The sequence below is a fragment of the Epinephelus lanceolatus genome, chromosome 10 (genome assembly GCF_041903045.1).
Source record: "Epinephelus lanceolatus isolate andai-2023 chromosome 10, ASM4190304v1, whole genome shotgun sequence".
NCBI classification, from domain to species: domain Eukaryota; kingdom Metazoa; phylum Chordata; class Actinopteri; order Perciformes; family Serranidae; genus Epinephelus; species Epinephelus lanceolatus.
The window spans coordinates 239,308-265,000 of record NC_135743.1 but is presented as its reverse complement, the minus strand read 5'-3'; the positions used below and the strand labels follow the sequence as shown (position 1 = coordinate 265,000).

General features: G+C 46.5%; 1 protein-coding gene across 1 annotated transcript in view; it reads right to left on the bottom strand.

Moving 5' to 3' along the window:
- scap (SREBF chaperone) overlaps positions 1 to 25,693 on the bottom strand; it is a 95,574-nt gene that overhangs the window by 54,820 nt on the left and 15,061 nt on the right. Inside the window, exons 2-5 of the mRNA XM_078171251.1 lie at positions 21,774 to 21,974; positions 18,604 to 18,724; positions 18,184 to 18,341; positions 367 to 587 (exon numbers count right to left, since the gene is read on the bottom strand). Of these exons, the coding sequence (XP_078027377.1) occupies positions 367 to 587; positions 18,184 to 18,341; positions 18,604 to 18,724; positions 21,774 to 21,895 (622 nt within the window). The 5' untranslated portion in view covers positions 21,896 to 21,974. The remainder of the gene's footprint in view (positions 1 to 366; positions 588 to 18,183; positions 18,342 to 18,603; positions 18,725 to 21,773; positions 21,975 to 25,693) is intronic.

The following is a 25,693-nucleotide window of genomic DNA, read 5'->3' as shown; positions in this document are numbered from 1 at the left end:
GAAGCAGGGCATGATGTTTACATGGAGCAGGATGTGATGTTTACATGAAGCAGGATGTGATGTTTACATGAACACTGTCCATAGAACACTTACATGTTTCCTGTCTCTGTCTGTCTGTCTGTCTGTCTGTCTGTGTCTCTGTCTGTCTGTCTGTGTCTCTGTCTGTCTCTGTCTGTCTGTGTCTCTGTCTGAGTCTCTGTCTGTCTGTCTGTCTGTCTGTCTGAGTCTGTCTGTCTGTCTGTCTGTGTCTCTGTCTGTCTGTCTGTGTCTCTGTCAGTCTCTGTCTTCCTCCCTCTGATGAAATAAGACTGAACCATAATAAAGGGGGACAGCAAGTGTTGAGGACGTGGACCGTCCTAGTCCTACCTCTCAGCGTGGCCGAGGTGTGCAGACCTTTGGGCTCATGTTTCTGGATGGTCTTCAGGAGGTCTGGGTCCGAGTCAAACAGGTCCCTCTGGTTCTGCCAGTAGTTCCCAGGAGACACCAGAAGACAGCCATGCTCCGGCAGCACCGACTGCATCCTCCGTAACCCTGGAAACAGGTCTGTCACCTGGAGACACAGTGTCTCCAGACTGCGAATCCCAGAGCTGACAGAGGACAGACAGGGAGGAGAAAGAGGAGAGACAGGGAGGAGAAAGAGGAGAGACAGGCAGGAGACAGAGGACAGACAGGGAGGAGACAGAGGAGAGACAGGGAGGAGAAAGAGGAGAGACAGGGAGGAGACAGAGGACAGACAGGGAGGAGAAAGAGGAGAGACAGGGAGGAGACAGAGGACAGACAGGGAGGAGAAAGAGGAGAGACAGGGAGGAGACAGCGGACAGACAGGGAGGAGAAAGAGGAGAGACAGGCAGGAGACAGAGGACAGACAGGGAGGAGAGACAGGGAGGAGAAAGAGGACAGACAGGGAGGAGGCAGAGGACAGACAGAGGACAGACAGGGAGGAGAAAGAGGAGAGACAGGGAGGAGACAGAGGAGAGACAGGGAGGAGAAAGAGGACAGACAGGGAGGAGGCAGAGGACAGACAGAGGACAGACAGGGAGGAGAAAGAGGACAGACAGGGAGGAGAAAGAGGAGAGACAGGGAGGAGACAGAGGACAGACAGGGAGGAGAGACAGGGAGGAGACAGAGGACAGACAGGGAGGAGAAAGAGGACAGACAGGGAGGAGACAGAGGACAGACAGGGAGGAGAAAGAGGAGAGACAGGGAGAAGACAGAGGACAGACAGGGAGGAGACAGAGGACAGACAGGGAGGAGACAGGGGACAGACAGGGAGGAGACAGAGAACAGACAGGGAGGAGACAGAGGACAGACAGGGAGGAGACAGAGAACAGACAGAGGACAGACAGAAAGGAGAAAGAGGACAGACAGGAAGGAGACAGAGGACAGACAGGGAGGAGACAGAGGACAGACAGGGAGGAGACAGAGGACAGACAGGGAGGAGACAGAGAACAGACAGGGAGGAGACAGAGGACAGACAGGGAGGAGACAGAGAACAGACAGAGGACAGACAGAAAGGAGAAAGAGGACAGACAGGAAGGAGACAGAGGACAGACAGGGAGGAGACAGAGGACAGACAGGGAGGAGAAAGAGGAGAGACAGGGAGGAGACAGGGGACAGACAGGGAGGAGACAGAGAACAGACAGGGAGGAGACAGAGGACAGACAGGGAGGAGACAGAGAACAGACAGAGGACAGACAGAAAGGAGAAAGAGGACAGACAGGAAGGAGACAGAGGACAGACAGGGAGGAGACAGAGGACAGACAGGGAGGAGAAAGAGGAGAGACAGGGAGGAGACAGAGGACAGACAGGGAGGAGACAGAGGACAGACAGGGGGGAGAAAGAGGAGAGACAGGCAGGAGAAAGAGGAGAGACAGGGAGGAGACAGAGGACAGACAGGGAGGAGAAAGAGGAGAGACAGAGGACAGACAGGGAGGAGAAAGAGGACAGACAGGGAGGAGACAGAGGACAGACAGGGAGGAGAAAGATGAGAGACAGGGAGAAGACAGAGGACAGACAGGGAGGAGACAGAGAACAGACAGAGGACAGACAGAGAGGAGAAAGAGGACAGACAGGAAGGAGACAGAGGACAGACAGGGAGGAGACAGAGGACAGACAGAGGACAGACAGGGAGGAGAAAGAGGAGAGACAGGCAGGAGACAGAGGACAGACAGGGAGGAGACAGAGGACAGACAGAGGACAGACAGGGAGGAGAAAGAGGAGAGACAGGCAGGAGACAGAGGAGAGACAGGGAGGAGACAGAGGACAGACAGGGAGGAGACAGAGGACAGACAGGGAGGAGAAAGAGGAGAGACAGGCAGGAGACAGAGGACAGACAGGGAGGAGACAGAGAACAGACAGGGAGGAGACAGGAAACGTTAACGATCTATAAACTGCATTTTGAACAATAAAAAGAGAAGAACTGAAACTGAGTCAGTGTTTATAACAGACAGACGGACGGACGGACGGACGGACGGACGGACGGACGGACAGACAGACAGACAGACAGACAGACAGACAGACAGGTGGAGCAGGACTGACATGTGGAGAAGATCTTTTTGAAGGAGACGTTTTTTTCTCTGACACAGGCACAAAATAGTTTGTTTGATGGTTTGACTTTGGTCCTGACATGTCGGGGGACATGACTTGGACGGGGGGACATGACTTTGAACTGGTCCTAACGTGTTGGGGGACATGACTTGGACGGGGGGACATGACTTTGAACTGGTCCTAACGTGTTGGGGGACATGACTTTGAACTGGTCCTGACATATTGGGGGACATGACTTTGAACTGGTCCTGATATGTTGGGGACATGACTTTGAACTGGTCCTGACATGTCGGGGGACATGACTTTGAACTGGTCTTGACGTGTTGGGGGACATGACTTTGAACTGGTCCTGACGTGGTGGGGAACATGACTTTGAACCGGTCCTGATGTGTTGGGGGACATGACTTTGAACTGGTCCTGACATGTCGGGGGACATGACTTTGAACTGGTCCTGACATGTCGGGGGACATGACTTTGAACTGGTCCTGACGTGTTGGGGGACATGACTTTGAACTGGTCCTGACGTGGTGGGGGACATGACTTTGAACTGGTCCTGACATGTGGGGGGACATGACTTTGAACTGGTCCTGACATGTCGGGGGACATGACTTTGAACTGGTCCTGACGTGTTGGGGGACATGACTTTGAACTGGTCCTGACGTGTTGGGGGACATGACTTTGAACTGGTCCTGACGTGGTGGGGGACATGACTTTGAACTGGTCCTGATATGTTGGGGGACATGACTTTGAACTGGTCCTGACGTGGTGGGAGACATGACTTTGAACCGGTCCTGATGTGGTGGGGGACATGACTTTGAACTGGTCCTGACGTGGTGGGGGACATGACTTTGAACTGGTCCTGACGTGGTGGGGGACATGACTTTGAACTGGTCCTGATATGTTGAGGGACATGACTTTGAACTGGTCCTGACGTGGTGGGGGACATGACTTTGAACTGGTCCTAACGTGGTGGGGGACATGACTTTGAACTGGTCCTGACGTGGTGGGGGACATGACTTTGAACTGGTCCTAACGTGGTGGGGGACATGACTTTGAACTGGTCCTGACGTGGTGGGGGACATGACTTTGAACTGGTCCTAACGTGGTGGGGGACATGACTTTGAACTGGTCCTAACGTGGTGGGGGACATGACTTTGAACTGGTTCTAACGTGGTGGGGGACATGACTTTGAACTGGTCCTGACGTGGTGGGGGACATGACTTTGAACTGGTCCTGACGTGGTGGGGGACATGACTTTGAACTGGTCCTGACGTGGTGGGGGACATGACTTTGAACTGGTCCTAACGTGGTGGGGGACATGACTTTGAACTGGTCCTGACGTGGTGGGGGACATGACTTTGAACTGGTCCTAACGTGGTGGGGGACATGACTGAACTGAACTTATTTATTTACTTCTCAGTAAACTTAAAGTTTTCTGTCTTCAGTTTGTCTCTTCTCCTGTTTTAACCACAGCAGACTGAACGTCTCTGTGTCTCTATGTCTGTCTGTCTGTGTCTGTCTGTTTCTGTGTCTGTCTCTGTGTCTGTGTGTCTGTCTGTGTCTGTGTCTCTATGTCTGTCTGTCTCTGTGTCTGTCTGTGTGTCTGTCTGTGTCTCTGTGTCTGTCTGTGTCTCTATGTCTGTCTGTTTCTGTGTCTGTGTCTGTCTCTGTGTCTGTCTGTGTCTGTGTCTCTGTGTCTGTTTCTGTCTCTGTGTCTGTCTGTGTCTCTATGTCTGTCTGTTTCTGTGTCTCTATGTCTGTCTGTTTCTGTGTCTGTCTCTCTGAGTCTGTCTCTGTGTCTGTCTCTATGTCTCTGTGTCTGTGTGTCTGTCTGTGTCTGTGTCTCTGTGTCTGTTTCTGTCTCTGTGTCTGTCTGTGTCTGTGTCTCTATGTCTGTCTGTTTCTGTGTCTCTATGTCTGTCTGTTTCTGTGTCTGTCTCTCTGAGTCTGTCTCTGTGTCTGTCTCTATGTCTCTGTTTCTGTGTCTGTCTCTGTGTCTGTGTCTCTATGTCTGTCTGTCTCTGTGTCTGTCTGTGTCTCTGTTTCTGTCTGTGTCTGTCTCTATGTCTGTCTGTTTCTGTGTCTGTGTCTGTCTCTGTGTGTCTGTCTGTGTCTTTGTTTCTGTCTGTGTCTGTCTCTTTCTGTCTCTGTGTCTGTGTCTCTGTGTCTGTCTGTCTCTGTGTCTGTCTCTGTTTCTGTCTGTGTCTCTGTGTCTGTGTCTGTCTCTGTGTGTCTGTCTGTGTCTGTTTCTGTGTCTGTCTGTGTCTCTGTGTCTGTCTGTGTCTGTCTCTGTGTGTCTGTCTCTGTGTGTCTGTCTGTGTCTGTGTCTGTGTCTGTCTCTGTTCTGTCTGTGTCTCTGTGTCTGTGTCTGTCTCTGTGTGTCTGTCTGTGTCTGTCTCTGTTTCTGTCTGTGTCTCTGTGTCTGTGTCTGTGTCTCTGTTTCTGTCTGTGTCTCTGTGTCTGTCTGTGTCTGTCTCTTTCTGTCTCTGTGTCTGTCTGTGTCTCTGTGTCTGTCTGTCTCTGTGTCTGTGTCTGTGTCTCTATGGCTGTCTGTTTCTGTGTCTGTCTGTCTCTCTGAGTCTGTCTCTTTGAGTCTGTCTCTGTGTCTCTGAGTCTGTCTGTGTCTGTGCATCTAACCCTTTTTAAATAGTTTTTTTTAAATAGCAAATTGTGCAAATTTGCAGGAAAGCCCAATCAGTGTTTTTTCAGCATTAGCAGTATAAAAACAAAATCAGGGAGTGCAGCAAAATGCCGCCTACCTACTTTTGTTTATAGAGAATAGGGATGCCCTATAGTCAAAAAATGACTGAACCAAAATGAAAGGAGGCTGGAGCACTCCATAAAATTGCAGAGCTTTTAATAAAGTGCAAACAAACTGACGTTTTGACACTACTGCATCTTCTTGACTCTGAAGAAGACACAGTAACCTTTTCCTTATCTCATTCATTAATCACCATAGGCCTTGATGCTGCTCTGATGGTCGTGCAGCGCACTCACTCACCTCCGCTTATTTGGATCGAGCAACTGGGTGATTTATTCATGCGTAGTAATGATTATGTCTACTGATTAAAGGCACGTGTCATTTTCAATTTTTTATTAACAGAAATTAGGCTGATGTTTGTATCAAAATAGGCTATATATCATGAATTGCTAGAAAACAAATACATTCTATGTCAAATCAAGATGTTCAGCAGCAGTGAGCACCCCCATATAGTCAGAATGGTACGGTCTTGTTTCATAACCACATTCTGCAATGATTCGACAGCGAGACTGGCAGTCGAATCAGACTTCTCCATTCGAATTACCAAATCATCGACTATTCGGGGTCACCCCTAATACAGCATGTGCCTTTTTTCAGGGGAAATGGGGGGCGTGAGCAAGTGACATAACGTGTAGCTCAGCGTGTGACGTAAACAGTGATGTACTCCGAGGGAAGCCGCAGCTGGTCAGTCCTTCAGCGATTCTCTCATAAGGCCGGTCTGACTTCCGGTTTGGGTAAGATGGATTAGACGTGCAAGTCCCGCTCCCACAACTTTTTACAATTAAACCCTTTTGATACCCCATAAACTCTACAAACAAGCCGAAGACACACCATCAGAAAATGACATCGTATTTGACCAGGCAGAGTATAAGAGACCAGAGTGCCAAGCCAATCCCTCCAGCGGAGACGACGGCAAGTTTAGCATGTCAGCCATAGCCTCCTAGAAGAACACCGCCAGGCCCTCGCCACGGATATTAGGACCACTATTTCGACACTCAAAACAAGCTCGATCACGTTCACGCTTTTGGTGAAGGTTTCCTGGAGTCACCACAGGAGTGCGACAGAGCCCACCGGACGCTTTCTGACAAACCGAAGGCAGGACAGAGACCAAAGCCCGTTATCATCCGACTACACAGGTACCAGGTGAAGGAGAGGATCATCCGCGAGGCCCGTGCTAAGAGAGGCAAGCTGCAGTACCGAGGCTCCCCCATCTCAATCTGTGAGGACTACGCTGCCACCACTTGGACAGCTGTTATAACAGGGACAACGATGGAAATAAGTCCTGGACTTTTTCATTCCATCCCTGACAAATGCAGACACATGTTTTTATTGTTTTAAATTTTATGTATTGCTTGTGTCAATAAATCAAATCAAATCAAATCAAAACTCCGGACGTGATGCAACAGTGCCAGAAATACCGAGACGTGATGTCTAAGCTATACAACCGGGGCTTCAAGCCAGCACTGCGGTATCCTGCCAGGCTTGTCATAGTAACAAAGGACAGAGGTAGCAAGAGACTCTCCTCAGTGGCAGAGGCCAAGGACTTCATAACATCCACCCACACGGAAGGTATCTGACCAACGGGGGCAGTTGATGGCCTCAACACAGGTGAGCTAACACTATGCTAACCAGATAACTGCTCCCGTATTAGCCTTGGACAGAGCTGGAGCTGATCGACTGGCTGCACCATTGGCAACACTAGCCTGCTATTGAGCTAACGGCTAATTATGATAACTGACATTTAGACACCTGAATAACGACTGCTGGCCGTTTTTTGTTTGTTGTTTATCTATTTCTCTTTCCATGGCATGCTTACTGTAAGTGTATTCAGCATTCTGTGATTGCTGACGTTTTTTTAGCTCTTCTACTTTTGAATCCACTTTATGTTTAGAGGAGAAAGGAGAAAATGAACAAAAATAACAGAATCCCTCTTTCTACCTGTGTTAACATTTACCTGTGTTTACATTTACAATGACATGGGACTGTTGACGCCTTTTAATCCTAATTCATGCTCATGACAGTGATATTACTCCCCCATGGGTTGCTGTGATTTCTATTTTTATTATCGCTTGTGTTCTACCTCCTTTTCCTCTGCCTCTTCTTGGGCTATCTGAAGTATCCTTATTTCCTGGTATTCACTCACCTCCCAAAGTCAGAGCTCTGATCAGTTTAATGATACCATATGATTGGTTTGTTATCAGTGTTATTAAGATCACGCAGCCATTTCTACCTCAAGATGGGTGTTAATCTGCCATACACAGGTGATGCTTTCAGGATATTATTTGCACTGACGGAGGGTTACTGATACTTGTGCCTTACGCAGAGTACTGTTTGCCTATGTTCAATTCTATGAAACATTTACACACTTGGCTTGAGACATATTTTATGATTCTGTGTTTACGTGATTGTTCTTTTTAGACCTATGGGGTCAAATACTATAAATGTAAGGGAAGGTAGCTCGAGGTGATGCCAGAACCAGGATTACTGGTGTTTCAAGGATATATGCTTTCCACTGTTGTTTGTTTGTTTGTTTTGTGTTTTCTTTTTTTTTCCTTTTCTTTTTTTCCCTCTCTCCCTTTCCCTCCCCTCCCTCTCCTCCCCTGCAGGGTCAGGTGGACTCATTACTCTGGTGACATTAGATGACTGGGGCAGCTAAAATAACAGGTAGCGGAGTGCGACTGATCTCTTGAAACACCAAGGGCATGAATAGCGCAATGACGGTTGGTAAGGTTTTGACACGCCTGCAACACCTTAAAAGGGACATTATGTTTCTGCAAGAAATACATCTTAAAACATCAGATACCCTCCGTATCAAGAGAGTATGGATGAGTCGTCTATTTCACCCAAAGTTTTTCAATAGAGCTAGAGGGGCACCCATTATCATCAATAAAAGGGTCATGTTCGAGCCACTGAATGTTATACAAGATACCGACAGCCGTTATGTTGTGGTTACTGGCACTCTACAGAACACACTAGTAATATTAGTCTCTATTTACGCATCTACTTGGGATGACGACCAGTTTTTCACAAGGCTCTTTGCCAGAATCCCAAACTTGGACAGCCATCGTATAATCATAGGAGGAGATTTCAATCTTGTTCAAGATGTGAGTCTCAACAGATCCTCTCCCAATCAAATCACGTGATCCAAATCAGTAGACGTGGTGATGAGCTATGCTTCCCAGCTGGGAATTTTAGAAACCTCAGGAAGAGCAACTGAGGAGGGATCCCTGAGACAGAGAGAGAGAGAGAGAGAGAGAGAGACAGAGAGAGAGAGCGAGAGAGAGAGAGAGAGAGATGCAGGTAATGACAGTAGCTTACAACAACATTATTGAAAGTAATAATATTATAGTTATAGTTCTGGCTACTGTGGTACAATATGTTGAAAGTATGTATTAATATCTGGCAGTATACATGTGTGACAATAGTCATATGTGTATAATAACAGTAGAAGTATGACTAATGACTAATGATGGCAGCAGCAGCAGGAGGCATCTGGCAGGACCACGGCAGCAGCACAACCACACACGTCACGCTGTCCAGGCACCGCTGTGATATGAGTTAATCTGAGAGACAGTGGAGCACAAAGGCTCCGGAGAAGAAGCCGAGTTAGTGACATCCAGAATGGCCGAGTTAGCAAGATGCAGTAATAGAATACGAGAGAGAGAGAGAGAGAGAGAGAAGGAGAGAAGGTGCCCGGTGTATTATAGGGGGGTCCTCCGGCAGACTAGGCCTAAGTCAGCCTAACTAGGGGCTGGTACAGGGCAAGCCTGAGCCAGCCCTAACTATAAGCTTTATCAAAGAGGAAAGTCTTAAGTCTAGTCTTAAATGTGGAGACGGTGTCTGCCTCCCGGACCGTAACAGGAAGATGATTCCACAGGAGAGGAGCCTGATAGCTGAAGGCTCTGGCTCCTGATCTACTTTTGGAGACTTTAGGGACCACGAGTAACCCTGCGTTCTCAGAGCGCAGTGTTCTGGTGGGATAATATGGCACTATGAGCTCTCTAAGATATGACGGAGCTTGACCATCTAGAGCTTTATAAGTTAACAGTAGGATTTTAAATTCAATTCTGGATTTTACAGGGAGCCAGTGCAGAGAAGCTAAAACAGGAGAAATATGATCTTGTTTCTTAGTTCCTGTTAGTACACGTGCTGCTGCATTCTGAATTAGCTGGAGAGTTTTTAAGGACTTACTAGAGCTACCTGATAATAGAGAGTTACAGTAATCCAGCCTTGAGGTAACAAAAGCGTGGACCAATTTTTCTGCATCTTTTCGGGTCAGGATAGGCCTAATTTTCGCAATATTACGCAGATGAAAAAATGCAGTCTGTGAGGTTTGTTTTAAATGAGAATTAAAAGACAAAGCACAATAAGATTATGGTTCGTGGACAGGTGATATCCTACATTTCTGAAATGAGAAGGGCAGAAAGGGCTAGGCTGGCAGAAATTGCGGAGGAACTCCTCAAACTTGACAGAATCTACTCGACTTCTCCATCCCCCACCCTCTACAAAAAAATGGCTTTTATTACACTCAGAGCACGACCTGTTGATGACGCATATAGTGGAGAGACAGCTTAGACAATTCAATTCAATTCAATTTTATTTTTAAAGCCCAATATCACAAATCACAATTTGCCTCACAGGGCTTTACAGCATACGACATCCCTCTGTCCTTTGGACCCTCACAGCGGATAAGGAAAAACTCCCCCAAAAAACCCTTTAACGGGGGAAAAAACAACCAAACAATGCTTCTTTGAACAAGGAGACAAAGCTGGGAGACTTTTGGCACAACAGGCCCATGCAGTTAGCGCTTCTAGACTAATCTCCAAAAGCAAATTAACTGACAGTAGGTACAACTCTGACCCAACTGGCCTTAAGAGTTTTTTCTGTATTCTACACCAAATTGTATTCCTCGCTATGCCCCCCAATCACTACAATGACCCCTAACCCCTTAGACTCATTAACTTACCCTCAAATTGATGACAATATGACGAAGGAATTGAGTAGACCTGTCTCTACTTTAGAGATTCAAGAGGCAATCCAGCCTATGCAGAATAGGAAGTCACCTGGTCCAAATGGCTTCAAAGCTGAATTTTATAAGGCATATTCAGCTTTATTAGCCCTCATCTTAGCAAGAATATTTAACAACTCCTTGTGGTGGATGAGGAGGAAGACCTTGTATTCAATCCGGGCGGAGACAGGAAGCCAGTGTAGGGAGTGAAGGATGGGTGTGATATGTTCATATTTCTGCACTCTCATCAGGATCCTAGCTGCAGAGTTTTGGATGTACTGGAGACTCTTGCTAGGGACCCCGATGAGAGGTGCATTACAAAAGTCCAGTCTGGATGAGATAAAGGCATGGACTAGTTTCTCGGCATCTGGGAGGGTTAGAGTGGGCCGGAGTTTGGCGATGTTGCGGAGATGGTGGAAAGAGATCTTGCAGAGATAATTTTTGCAGGATTCAAAGGTGAGTTGAGGGTCCATCCTAACACCAAGGTTAGTAACTGATGAGGAGAGGGGAATGTTGTGGCCAGAGAAGGTGATGCTGATTGTGGATGATGATTGGGTCTGATGAGGGGTGCCGATTATGATTGCTTCAGTTTTGGAGCCGTTTAGTTGAAAGAAGTTGTGCTCCATCCATACCTTTACCTCCTCCAGACAGATAGTGAGTTGTTATGATGATGATGAAGATGATGGGGCTGCAGCTGTGGTTTTGACATATAGTTGTGTGTCGTCCGCATAGCAATGAAATGACATTCCATGCCAGCTGATGACTTGGCCCAGGGGGAGAAGGTATAGGGTGAAGAGGATGGGGCCAAGCACAGACCCCTGGGGGACCCCGCAGGTGATGGTGTGGGGTTTGGGTGTGGAGTTGGCAGTGGAGATGCATTCTGTTCGGTTTGTGAGGTATGACTTGAACCAGTTGAGGGCTGTGCCAGAGAGACCGATGGTGTGATGAAGCCGGTTTAGAAGTATGTTGTGGTCAACTGTGTCAAATGCAGCACAAAGGTCCAGCAGAACAAGAAGAGAATGAGAGCCCTCATCAGCCGTCATCAGAAGGTCATTTGTGACTCTGACCAGGGCTATTTCAGTACTGTGAGCTGAGCGGAAACCAGATTGGAATTTTTCATACAGGTTGTTTTGTAGGAGGTGGTCTTGAAGACGGGCGGCAATGGCTTTCTCCAGAACTTTGGATATGAATGGGAGATTTGAAATGGGTCTCTAGTTTGATAGATTGTTTAGATCAAGAGTGGGTTTTTTGAGCAGGGGCCTTACAATGGCATTTTTTAAGGCAGAAGGAACATGGCCAGTCCAGAGGGAGTGGTTGATAACAGCAGTGATGAGGGGACTTAGGACAGAGATGTGTGCTTTTACCAGGGCTGTTGGGAAAGGGTCCAGGGGACATGTGGAGGATTTCATCTTCCTGGTGATGTCCTGAACCTTTCCCAGGCTGACATCAGGAAGGTGATTGAGGTGGTGGGAGATGACAGGCTGAGTGTGTTGGAGAAGCAGTTTGGGGACCAGAGAGCACAGAGCAAATTTCTGAAATTTTTGAGGTGAAAAAGGTCATGAATTTATCACATTGTTCTTCTGTAGCCTCATTGGGTGGTGGGGATATTGGTCTGAAGAGACGGTTGACTGTGGAGAAGAGGTGTTTAGAAATTTCCTGCACTGTTCTGTTGTCTGATGGTATCTGAGAAGAACTTTGACCGTGCATCTTTGAGGGACTTCGCATAGGCCCTTTGGTGCTCTCTGTATGCCTGTTTGTGCACAGTCAGGCCAGTAGCAATGTAGCGCCACACAAGGACCTGTCCTGCTGGCTTAATTTTTTCTGCAGTTCGTCTGTGAACCATGAAGCTGAGCGGGAGAAGGTGACTGTCCTGTGGCCTCATTTCTAAAGCTTGCTTACATACAAAACGGGGCTTGAAAGTGGTGTACGCTCACACAAATTTAATGTCACGCTATATCCACCTTAGATCCACGTTATCATTGAAATTAAATCCAGCAGCCTTATTTTGCGCTTGGATTGAGTGATAATTGTTTCATAAAAACGTTGTAAAATCCAACTCAAATCCTGAATTGAAATTCTTTCTAAATACGTATTTAATCCGCACTGCCACTAACGTCTCATTGTCCACTCTGTGAGCGCAGGAGGGGGAGAGGATAGCACGACTGCATGGAATATATTTATTTATTTAGCTAAATATTTCCAGTACATTTATCATGTCTCGAAATACAGCCATTAAGCACAACCGTTACACTCATTTCATCAGCCCTACTAAGACATGTGCTGTTCATGACAAAACCGGCATGAAGAAACGTGTTCGCCTACTACACTTTCATCTTTGAATTGTATTTCAAATTACACGTTGTATTTTGGGACAGGGATACCACTGGTTCATGCTGTAATTCAGGCCGAGTGTGTGATCAGACTAATTGCCATAAACATATAAATACTGCGGTGACCCTTGTGCATAATTGCGCAAGATGGCACTGGCACATCCTCCTTTTTGCCTCCACCTCTAATAAATGTGATTCTTTATGTCGCACATCAATGTCAAACATCCTCAAATTTAAAAGCAACACATTAACTACATGTTGGTAAAGGAGTAGAAATATTTGGTCTACCTTTAGATCAGACCACTTTTTTTTTCCTCTGTCACTGTCTGTGCAGTCCCACAGACACAGCTGACGGCATCAGCAGTGCTGATGTGTTGCCACTTTTTTTGCTTTATTAGTGATCCCGCTGCTGTGGCCACCAAATAAAATCTTTCTTCAGTCCTCCACCTCTCGTTAAAGGGTCTCTAGCTCAGTCTCGGAGAAATTACGTTTTTTGGTTCATTTCTCACACCTGTCGCCGTGACTCACAATGAGAGAACACTTGCATGCCGGCTTATTTATATGCAGATCGCATTCATGAGGTGTTTTGCATGACCATTTATGGTTGAACTAGGGCGTGTAGAGGGTGGAATATGAGGCGGATCTGGATGTGCACAACTCCAGGAGTTCTGTGATTTATAAAGAGAACATTGCGTGCAAGTGTGCGTGCGCACAGTTTTATAAATCAGATTATTTTTTGGCGCACCCCATTTTCAGCTTTTGGGCGCACGTCAACTTTTAGTATGAATCCTAAGGACTCTTTTATAAATGAGGCCCCTGGTCTTAATAGGGGTGTGAAGGTCCAAGAAGCTGCTCAGGTGGCTGTAATAGTAGTCCAGTGCCTCGTCAGCTGATGAAAAATCAGTGGAAAGACACTGAAGATCTGCAGTCAGGGTTTCTGTATTGATGTCTTTTATATTTCTGAAACTGATTTGGCGTTTAGGCTTAGTGATGGAAGATGAGGAGGATAGCTCCATAGAGATGGCCTTGTGATCAGACACCCCGAGGTCATAAGCCTGCAGATTGGTAAGATGGGCAGAGTTAGTGATGACCAGGTCAAGAGTGTGCCCCCTGGTGTGTGTGGGGACATCGACAAGTTACTTTAAATTGAAGCAGTCCGATAATTGGAGGAATTCAGCTGCAGAGCAGTCAAAGGGGGTGTTGACATGAATGTTTAGATCACCCAAGATAATGACATTTGCAGAAGATGTGCAGAAAGTTGAGAGGAGATTTGACAACTCAGGGATAAAGGATGAGTTAGGTTTGGGTGGCCAGTAAATAAGCATAACTATCATGGGAGAGGGTGGTTTGCAATTAAAAGCAAGACATTCAAAAGAGGACAGATCTGGTAAGGTTAACGGGGACAAATCCAGATTGCCACGGTATATTGCTGCAAGACCACCACCATGGCCTGTGTAGCGAGCTTTCTGGAGGTAGCTGTATCCCGTAGGACAGCCTATATTGAGAGCCAGAAAAGTATTTGGTTTGTGTCAGGTCTCTGTAATACACAATAAATCTAAAGACTTGTCAAGAATGTGATTGTGTATGAGTCAGGATTTGTTTGTGAGTGACTGAGCATTAAAACAGTTCAATTTTGACATTTGATGAAGCAGCAAGTCTTTGTACCGGCCTTAGTAAACTGAGATCCACTCCGTGTTTTCTATCTCTCTCACTGGGGGCTGTTACCATGGAGATGCCCAAGCTACTTTCCCAGTCGGAGACAGTGCTCTGATGTAGGGATGTCACAATTACTTGATTTCACTATTAACTGCGATTTTAAATGCCACGGTTAATTATTCGTAAAGATTCCTCAACACCGTCACTCTCCAAAGATTATGCCGGGACGCGGAACCATATACAGTACGTCAGCGCAACTCACACGGAACGAAAACAAAGTTACACAAGCCGCGTCTCCGAGTGATGAAGTATGGATGAAGAAGACTTATTCCCCCCCAAAAAAAGGATAAAGTCAGTCGTGTGGTATTATTTTGGCTATCGTAAAATGACCGAGGGATCATTGTTGACGACGGCTTTTCAGTTTGTAAAACATGCTGCAAAAAAGTCGCGGCCAAAGGATCAAACACGAGCAACATGATACAACACCTGCGGGACAACCACCCGGCTTTACATGCGCAAGTAAAGGTAAATGCACAATAACTGGGTTAAAATACGTCAACCTCAATTTATCTAATGTAACACTGAATTAAAAATTATATATTAGCGTGTCATTTGCAATTAATGGCGTAGTGATATGATACGAGTTGGGCTTACAGTGCAACGTGACAAGCTAAGGCAGTAGGGGCAAGCGCAAATCGTGGCAGAGGCAGCTAGCCGTGCGCTTGCTGTCACTCCGCTAAGGCACATCTCAAAAACTTTTTTGATGGATAGTTTTGCAGTCTGTGTGCACACAGCGTGAGGTTGTAATGGTTTTGGGTCCATGTAGCTCTTTGGAGTGAGACGATAGGCAGAAACTCACTTCCACACGACTGTGGGATTTCACAAATGCTCGTCGTTTATTTTTACATCAACTTAAAAACACTCCAAGCTTACCAAGCCCGGTTGTATGGCTACTATATTTTCATACATGAACAAAATAGTCGCCACATGTACTTAAAACCATCACTGTTGTGTTGAGAGACAAAAGAAAAAGCAGGAGCACATAAGTATACGTCCGACTAGCGTTGGGTGCGCTCAACAGACTCAAATCATACCAGGCGCTGCTTGATGATGTTGCTGCTAGGCGACACAGTATACACCATGTTAAAGGCACATTTCATATATTCGACTGTTACAAGTTCAAATCCTTTTTTTAGTCGTCAGACTGTTTCAGTGTCAGTGTGCAATGTGGAAGATATACGTAATGTCTTCTCAAGGTCCTCAGTCAGTGAACATTTAGCATTAGTATTACCTCCTTTTGCTTCCTCCCATCTGTGTTGAGTAAATGTTGGACTTGTCCTTCCAGCACGATGTCTGTTTCATTTATTATTAACACTGCACGAGATATACTCTCAATTTATTTGTGTAATTGTAATTTAAAGAGAACAAAGAGACACGCACATGCTAGAAAAAACTTAGACTGCTGGACCACAAAGAGGCATGTAGTAAAAGTAGAGTCCGCACACTACTTTTTGGTTACTTTTTTTTGTTGCCATATTATTTTTGTTATGCTGGCATGGAAATAAATGAAACTTCTATAAGGAATGTTCATGTGATTTTACACATTTATAGTGTGAAATTAATTATTGCATAATAATTGTGATAATCGTAAAACCGTGATTATTTCTCTGACAATAATCGTACCAAGAAAATCTATAATTGTGACATCCCTACTCTGATGACGTGTTTGAGGAGCGACAGTTCGCATGGATGACCAGAACGCTGAGATGGCGTGACCCGACTGTGAGTAGTAGACAAACTTTCTGCAGGGACTTCTATGAACATATATCCTTCCCAAATTCTTGTACTTGTTTCAACACAACCCAATCTGCCTCAATAAATCCTTTTTCACTAACCTGGACCAACACCTTAATGCATTTATCTGGCAGAGCAAACCAGCCCGTATCAGGAAATTGAGCCTCCAGCTCCCGAAGTCTGAAGGAAGACTAGCACTTCCGAACTTTCACCACTATTTCTGGGCTTGCAACATCACCACATTAATACACTGGGTCCACTGCAGTTGTATAGACACCTGTCCACCCTGGGCTCACACTGACATTTCATTCTCCCACTATTCTCTGCACTCTGTGATTTCTTCACAGCTGCCCATCAGTGTTCATAAGATGTCGCACAACTTGGTCGTCCATAACACAATTAAGATCTGGCTTCAATTCAGGAAACAACACAGTCTACTAAGGGCTTCGATCCATGCTCCGATATTGAACAATTACTTATTTCCTCCCTCCTGCTCTGATCCCACTTTTCGTATGTGGTCAACTAAAGGCCTCAAAACACTTAACGACTAGTATGAAAGAGAGACTTTTTCATCTTTAATGTTTTGTCAGCTAAGTGCAATTTACCTAATAGCCACTTTTCGATTCCTCCAAGTGAGGCATTTCATCCAAAAACAATTTCCACATTTCCTGAACCGCCCCCCTGAAGCAGTAATAGATCAATTTCTCTCCCTCTATCCTGATCAAAAAGGACTGATATTCACCATCTATAACATAATTGGCCTCCTGAATCTAGTCCCCACTATATCGCTTAAGGATTTGTGGGAGCAGGATTTAGGGACAGAGATAACAGACAACCAGTGGAGAAGTATTTTAAAACTGGTCCATTCCTCATCCATATGCACCAGGCATGGCCTTCTGCAATGTAAAGTGCTCCATAGAGCCCACCTCACCAATGTTAAATAAGCTAAAATATATTCTAACCACAATGATGCTTGTAACCATTGCAATTGCATATTTTTTGGGTGTGCCTGAGGCTGACCTTCTTCTGGTCAGATAAATTCAAAACTCTTACAGGCCCTTAACACAAATTTAGAACTGAACCCCCTCACTGCTCTTTTTGGTCTCCCACAAACCAAAAACATGCCTAATACTGCAGGGCGTGTAATTGCCGCCACCACTTTGTTGGCAAGGCGCACCATTCTTTCCAAATGAAAAGATGCTTCTCCCCCAACCCACAATAGATGGATACAGGAAGTCTTACACCTTCTACAACTAGAGAAACTAAGGTCCTCACAAAAGGGGTCCGTGACATCCTTCTATAAGACCTGGGACACCCTATTAGCCTTTGTTAGGGACAAGCTTATGCTTTTGTTTGGATTTTATTTTCGCTCTTGGTTATCCTTCCTACCACTAAGCAGATACCATGCTGTAATAGACTTGTATGCATCACCCTGTATTGTCTGAAAAAACTGAATAAAAAGATTTGGGGGAAAAAAAAAAAAAAAGTCGCTCCGTTCTTCACCGTCCCCGTCATCTGACGGTTAATGGCCTCTTTGTTTGCGAGGACAAGGAGGGCGCACAATTCCTTGTCTCCCCAGTTGCTCATCTTTACAGTGTCTGTCAGGTTTGTGTTTCCCTCTTGCTACTAGCTGCTCGCTAATTCCTGCTATCAGCTGTTTCCTGTTAGTCCACCGCCAGTGGCTCGCACGTGCGGCGTCATTAACAGCTCCTCCCACAAGTCATCAACAGCCCCTCCCGTTGCAGAAGAGCGCCTCGTTCTTTTTAAACCAAAAAGGTTCCGCCAATATGTCTACCCTACGAGGCGGAAAATTAGGCACCTCGGATCAACTCGCCAATCCGGCTCTGTGTGTCTAAACGCTCGCAGCTTGCCGGCAAAACAGCCCAACATTCGCCGAAAATCTGGCAGAGTAAAAGGGGCTAGGGTCTCTGTCCCTGTGTCTGTCTCTGTCTCAGATGTGTCAGACAGTCTGAGTTCAGCAGCAGTGAGACACGTGTTAAATCTTTAATGATACACAGATAGATGATACCAACAAGGCTTAGCTCCGCCTCCTGAAGACACCTGGTCAGCCCTGTCCACTGTCTTACCTGTCAGAGTGGACGTGGTTGCGGATTTCCTCCAACAGGCTGAAGGCTCGACTCAGCGGCGACCGAAAGACGTCCACCGGCACCAGGCTGCTGTCCCACGGAGACACCGCCGCCTTCACCAACACTTGCTGGATGTAGGCGACTGGAGGACCCCGATACTACGAGACAGACACATCACACCTTCAGACTGTCTCCTGGATCAAAGTGTCCTCAGGTGAAGCTGTGTCTCTCTGACTGTCAGCAATCAAAGTTAATGTGTCTCTGTCTCTGTCTGACCGTCTGTCTCAGAGGACATGTCAGTTCAGTCTCACACTGAAGATTAAAATTAGTTTCACTTTAAGATTCAAGGTCAGAGGACTGAGGGAATAAGGAAACATTTTAGGATGTATATGGACATGTCCATGTTCTCTGGTGTCCTACCCAGTCAGGACGTTCTCCAAGGTCTCCCTGAGGCTCATGGGAAGGGATGCTGTAGTCTCGCACCCCCGTGGTGAACTCCACAGGACCCGTCCCCGGCAGGGGGAGCCTCAGTAAAGGATAGCTGGGGGGCAGACAGGGGGAGAGGGTGAGACAGAGACAGACAGGGGGAGACAGGCAGAGTGAGACAGAGAGTGGGAGACAGAGAAGGGGAGAAAGGCAGGGTGAGATAGACAGGATGAGACAGAGAGTGTGGGACAGAGAGGGGGAGACAGAGAGGGGGAGACAGAGACAGGCAGAGTGAGATGGCTCAGTTCATCAGTCAGACATGACACAGAGCTGATGTGATGTCAGACATTGTGGCTGCTGTTTGCTGTGTGGTCAGATCATAACACACACACACACACACCTGAGGACAGTTATCACACACACACCTGTCCAACGTTAAATGACACGGTAAAGCTGCAGGTGTCTGTCCTCTGTGATGAGGACAGCAAGACAGACACAGGGACATTTATCCATGTCATCGCATATGCCCTGTCCTCTCTTGTCCTCTCCTGTACTGTGTCCTGTGCACCCACCTGTGCCCTCCTCCCTGTCTCCAGCTGATCCCTCCCTTTTTCCCAGGTGTCTTTCAGCCTCCAATCAGGAGCCATCCAGAGCAGTTAGTCAATGACCTGCACCTGAACACTTCCTGTCTTCTGACCAATCACAGTGCTTTTACACTACGAGTCATACACACACATTCACTCATTCACACATTGACACACAGGTGGGTGTGGCTAACATACATGATGTCACCTGCCCTCAGGTTAACCTCACTCAGTTTGGAGTTCAGTATCTTGCTCAGGACACTTTGACATGCAGACTGCAGGAGCCTGGGATCGAACCCACGACCTGATTAGTGGATGACCCGCTTTACCTCTGAGCCTCAAAGTCCAGTGACAGCTGCGACTGAACCTAAGCAGTCCGTCCGTCCTGACGTTCTCTGGACGTCATCTTCACAGATACACAACTCTGCTGTGTGTCCAGTGAAACAGCAACGAGTCTAAGGCTCGTGTGATGATATTCTAAGATGGAGGCTGTGAATGTTAACGAATCTGATGTTCTAAGATGGAGGCTGTGGATGTTAATGTGTCTGAGGTTCTGAGATGGAGGCTGTGGATGTTAACGTGTCTGAGGTTATAAGATGGAGGCTGTGGATGTTAACGTGTCTGAGGCTCCAAGGTGGAGGCTGTAGATGTTAACGTGTCTGAGGTTCTGAGATGAAGACTGTGGATGTTAACGTGTCTGAGGTTCTAAAATGGAGACTGTGGATGTTAATGTGTCTGAGGTTCTGAGATGGAGGCTGTGGATGTTAATGTATCTGAGGTTCTTAGATGGAGGCTGTGGATGTTAACGTGTCTGAGGTTCTAAAATGGAGGCTGTGGATGTTAATGTGTCTGAGGTTCTGAGATGGAGGCTGTGGATGTTAATGTGTCTGAGGCTCCAAGGTGGAGGCTGTGGATGTTAACATGTCTGAGGTTCTGAGATGGAGGCTGTGGATGTTAACGAGTCTGAGGTTCTAAGGTGGAGGCTGTGGATGTTAACATGTCTGAGGTTCTGAGATGGAGGCTGTGGATGTTAACGTGTCTGAGGTTCTGAGATGGAGGCTGTGGATGTTAACGAGCCTGAGGTTCTGAGATGGAGGCTGTGGATGTTAACATGTCTGAGGTTCTGAGATGGAGGCTGTGGATGTTAACATGTCTGAGGTTCTGAGATGGAGGCTGTGGATGTTAACGAGTCTGAGGTTCCAAGGTGAAGGCTGTGGATGTTAACATGTCTGAGGTTCTGAGATGGAGGCTGTGGATGTTAACGAGTCTGAGGTTCCAAGGTGAAGGCTGTGGATGTTAACATGTCTGAGGTTCTGAGATGGAGGCTGTGGATGTTAACATGTCTGAGGTTCTGAGATGGAGGCTGTGGATGTTAACATGTCTGAGGTTCTGAGATGGAGGCTGTGGATGTTAACGTGTCTGATGTTTTAAGATGGAGGCTGTGGATGTTAATGTGTCTGAGGTTCTTAGATGGAGACTGTGGATGTTAACGTGTCTGAGGTTCTAAGATGGAAACTGTGGATGTTAATGTGTCTGAGGTTCTGAGATGGAGGCTGTGGATGTTAACGTGTCTGAGGTTATAAGATGGAGGCTGTGGATGTTAACGTGTCTGAGGCTCCAAGGTGGAGGCTGTGGATGTTAACATGTCTGAGGTTCTTAGATGGAGGCTGTGGATGTTAACGTGTCTGAGGTTCTAAGATGGAGGCTGTGGATGTTAATGTGTCTGAGGCTCCAAGGTGGAGGCTGTGGATGTTAACGTGTCTGAGGTTCTGAGATGGAGGCTGTGGATGTTAACGTGTCTGAGGTTCTGAGATGGAGGCTGTGTATGTTAACGTGTCTGAGGTTCTGAGATGGAGGCTGTGGATGTTAACGTGTCTGAGGTTCTGAGATGGAGGCTGTGGATGTTAACGAGCCTGAGGTTCTGAGATGGAGGCTGCGGATGTTAACGTGTCTGAGGTTCTGAGATGGAGGCTGCGGATGTTAACGAGTCTGAGGTTCTGAGATGGAGGCTGTGGATGGTTCCTTTTGTCAGAGCACTGATCACTGACCCCGGCAGCTTCATGTTGCAGGTGAGGAGAGGTGAGGACAGGTGAGGACAGGTGAGGACAGGTGAGGAGAGGTGGGTCAGTGTGGACACGCACCTCCCCCTCCCATTCTCACAGCCTGGAACGTCTCCGTGGTCGAGCTCTTCTTTCTCTTTCGGCAGGTGGCGTTCAGCGGTCAACGGCTCACAGCAGGTGTGTGTGTCAGATTGTTTTGCAGTGAATCAGACCGACTCAGTGACCTGTGACCAGACGTCCTGTCAGCACGTGCGTGCGTGCGTGCGTGGGTACGTGGGTGCATGCGTGCGTGCGTGCATGTAGATGGTCCATCAGTCCTGTCTGTCCACAGTGGAGTCTGTCCACAGTAGAGTCTGTCCACAGTGGACTCTGTCCACAGTAGAGTCTGTCCACAGTGGAGTCTGTCCTCGGTAGAGTCTGTCCACAGTAGAGTCTGTCCACAGTAGAGTCTGTCGTGTGGACAAAGACACAGTACTGACAGAGACAGCATATCTGTCCAAACATGGAACAGAGGACCTACCAGCAGGTGAGGATGCTGGCCGAGGTGAAGAGGATGATGGGTACTGGGTAGGATGCGCACAGCAGCCCGTGGCGGTAGAAGGCCGCCGAGATCTTCTCTCTCAGCTGCTCACGCAGCGTCATCCTGGTGGGTGGGGTCAACTCCCGGCCATTAGGAAGCACCGTGCGGCCGAGGACGGTTCGCAGCGGGGCATCCAGGGACCTGCAGGACACAAACAGACATAGACAGACACACAGAGACAGACACAGACACAGACAAACAGAGACACAGAGACAGACAGAGACAGAGACAGACACAGACACAGAGACACACAGAGACAGACACAGACACAGACAGACACAGAGACAGAGACAAACACAGACCCAGAGACAGACAGACACACAGAGACAGACACATACAGAGACACAGACACACACAGAGAGACACACAGAAACAGACACAGAGACAGACAGACACAGAGACAGACCCAGAGACAGACAGACACACAGACACAGACACATACAGAGACACAGACACACACAGAGAGACACACAGAGACACACAGAAACAGACACAGAGACAGACAGACACAGAGACAGACACAGAGACAGACACAGAGACAGACACAGACACAGAGACACACACAGACCCAGAGACAGACAGAGACACAGACACAGACACAGAGACAGACAGAGACAAACACAGACCCAGAGACAGACAGAGACACGCAGAGACAGATACAGAGACAGACGGAGACATGCAGAGACACGCAGAGACAAACACAGAGACAGATACAGAGACAGACAGAGACACGCAGAGACACGCAGAGACAAACACAGAGACAGATACAGAGACAGACAGAGACAGAGAAATGAACATTAATAATCACAATAAATCATGATGTAAACATGTTAATGACATCACTCTGTGACACTGGGTGTTTCTCAATGAAAAGCAAAGATCCTCAAACAGCCGAATTTGAAGGACGCTATGTCATAAACCCGCAGAAGGACTGTTCTAATGTCAAGGATCAAGGACAGACAGACAGAGGACAGACGGATGGACAGATGGAGACAGACAGACAGACAGATGGACAGAGGACAGACAGATGGACAGATGGACAAACGGAGACAGACAGACAGACAGATAGACAGAGGACAGACAGATGGACAGAGGACAGACAGACGGACAGACACAGACACAGAGGACAGACAGACAGACAGACAGAGGACAGACATGCAGAGGACAGGTGACACTCTGTCCTGAACTCCTTGTCAGTCACATGACTGAAGGTCACATGGTGTTACATACAGAGCTGGTTCAGCAGACTTAAGGCGTGGACACATTCCTCACCTGTCTCATCCATCACACCTGGTCAGACCACCTGACAACACCTGCTGTGATTGGACAGGATGCACAGGCGGCAGAGCTGGAACCATTCATCCATTCATACACACTCATAACATGTATTGAGAGGATTAAGAGGATGAAGAACCTGAACGCCACGCGGCCTGGTGGAGTCTGATGTTACCCACAGGACCTACACTTATTGTATTACATTAAATCAAACTAAGTATTAAAGTTATTTAATCAAATTAAATCAAACTAAGTATTAAAGTTATTTTATTACATTAAATCAAACTAAGTATTAAAGTTATTTAATCAAATTAAATCAAACTAAGTATTAAAGTTATTTTATTACATTAAATCAAACTAAGTATTAAAGTTATTTTAAGTTAAATCAAACTAAGTATTAAAGTTAAAGTTAAATGCAGTAACTGATTATTAAAGTACAGAGTACTGCAATAACTGAATATTAAAGTATAGAGAGTACAGACAGTACTGAAGTAACTGAGCATTAAAGTAGAGTACAGAGAGTATTGCAGTAACTAAGTATTAAAGTAGAGAGTACAGAGAGTACTGCAGTAACAGAGTAACATAGCATAGCCTCTGCTAGCGGTCCTCCGGTAAAGGCAATGACACCCCGTTACACCAATCGGAGGTCACTAAAATTAATATTGCCTCGGTGTGTGAATACGCAAAAACTATGTCGGACTCCGTAGTTTTCTCTGGACCCCTCCCAAATCTGACCACTGATGACATGTTTAGCCGCATGTCATCATTTAATCGCTGGCTGTCCAGGTGGTGTCCAGCAAACAATGTGGGTTTTGTTAATAATTGGCAAACTTTCTGGGGAAAACCTGGTCTTATTAGGAGAGATCATCCCACTTTGGATGGAGCCAAGGGCGTCATGCAACCCCAAAATGTGAGGGGGCACAGTGGATTGGGTTCGTGCGCTATGCGCGCGCACACATTTTTTGGGGGGATGCCCTCAAATCACCATTTTGTGTAAGGAGGAAAGGAGTTTTTCTCAAACAAACCCTAGCAGCTAGGAAAATATTGCAAACATAGCTAAGCTTATTGTATTACATAAAATATTTGGCTACACACTAACGTTAATACACACAAACGTGAACCCAGGCCGGTTCCCACTACTGACAGCAAAACGTAACGTGACGTAGATAACGATAGCCAATGTTATTGGCAACGGCGTGCCAAGGCAATAAAAAAGGACACAATCATACACACTCACCCATCTTGTTAGGCGGCCTAACGTTGAAACACAGATACACCAAAATAAATCCCGTCCCAAGTTTTTCTGATACTTCCATGGATACTCCCTAGGCTACTAGTAGCTGATTAGTCAGGCAAACGTTACAGTCCACACATTATAGGCTAACGTTAACCCTTAGGTTAGATCGCCGTCATCACCGGTGATACGGGGGGGGGGGGGGTAGTCGTACTCTTTCGTGTCTATTTCCGGAACGGAAAATAAGAGCGACGTAATTCTTTTTTAATGAAAGCAGAACACTTCAGCCTTTACATTGATCCCATCGGTGTGTTTATAGCTTACCCGGAAGTCTAGATGTCAAGCCGGTAAGATCGGCTGTCCAATGGGAGACCCGGGTGGCTAAAATCCAGTGGGAAAGCTGTGAGCGGTCACATGATCGGCCAAAGATCGTTTATTATCAAGATGGTTGCTCTGTTGCTGTGTGTGATCACTACTAACAGGAAATCTCCCCTAAATCCTAATAAATAATGCGTAAATTACCATTTATGCATTTTATGCAAGTTACGGCCACTAAATGGGCCTGAGATGAAGGAGATTATTTAGAATACATTTCACTCAATATGACCACTGATCATAGCTAGATGGTGAAATAATAAGTAAGGTAAAGTAAGTAAAATAAAATTGGTTGGAAAAAAAAAATCATCCCTCAAATCTGAGGGGGCACGTGCCCCCTCGGTTTCTATTGAAGTGACGCGTCTGGATGGAGCTGCTCTCATATCTAGAAACCTGGCCAAGTTTATTAGTAATTCAAAACCCTGACAACCCAGAGTTAAGATCAGGACTCAGAGTCACAGTCCTATACGCTTCTCTGAGCTTCTAGTGCAGTTACCCAGCCATAGTTCTATACAAACGGTGTCTGTTGCCCGACCACCTAAATTATCAAAATCCCTAAAGCCCTGTGATGGTTACATGATGTTTCCTGTAGTGAAGTGAGGCTCTGCACACTACTGAACCTCCACAGTTACAGTTAACCCTCAGTTGGTGAGATTAACCCTTTCATCTGGTTCATGTTTCAGAAGGACCTGGATTAAAGCAGTAAAATGATTCTGATGTCAGTGACATGTCTCCATCAGGACTCTGAGCTCAGGGGAACCTGTTGACTCATGCCATGTGACAGATGTACACACACACACACACACACACACACACACACACACAGACACACACACACACACACACACACACACACACACACACTCAATCAATCAATCAATCAATCAATTTTATTTATAAAACCCAATATCACAAATCACAATTTGCCTCACAGGGCTTTACAGCATACGACATCCCTCTGTCCTTATGACCCTCA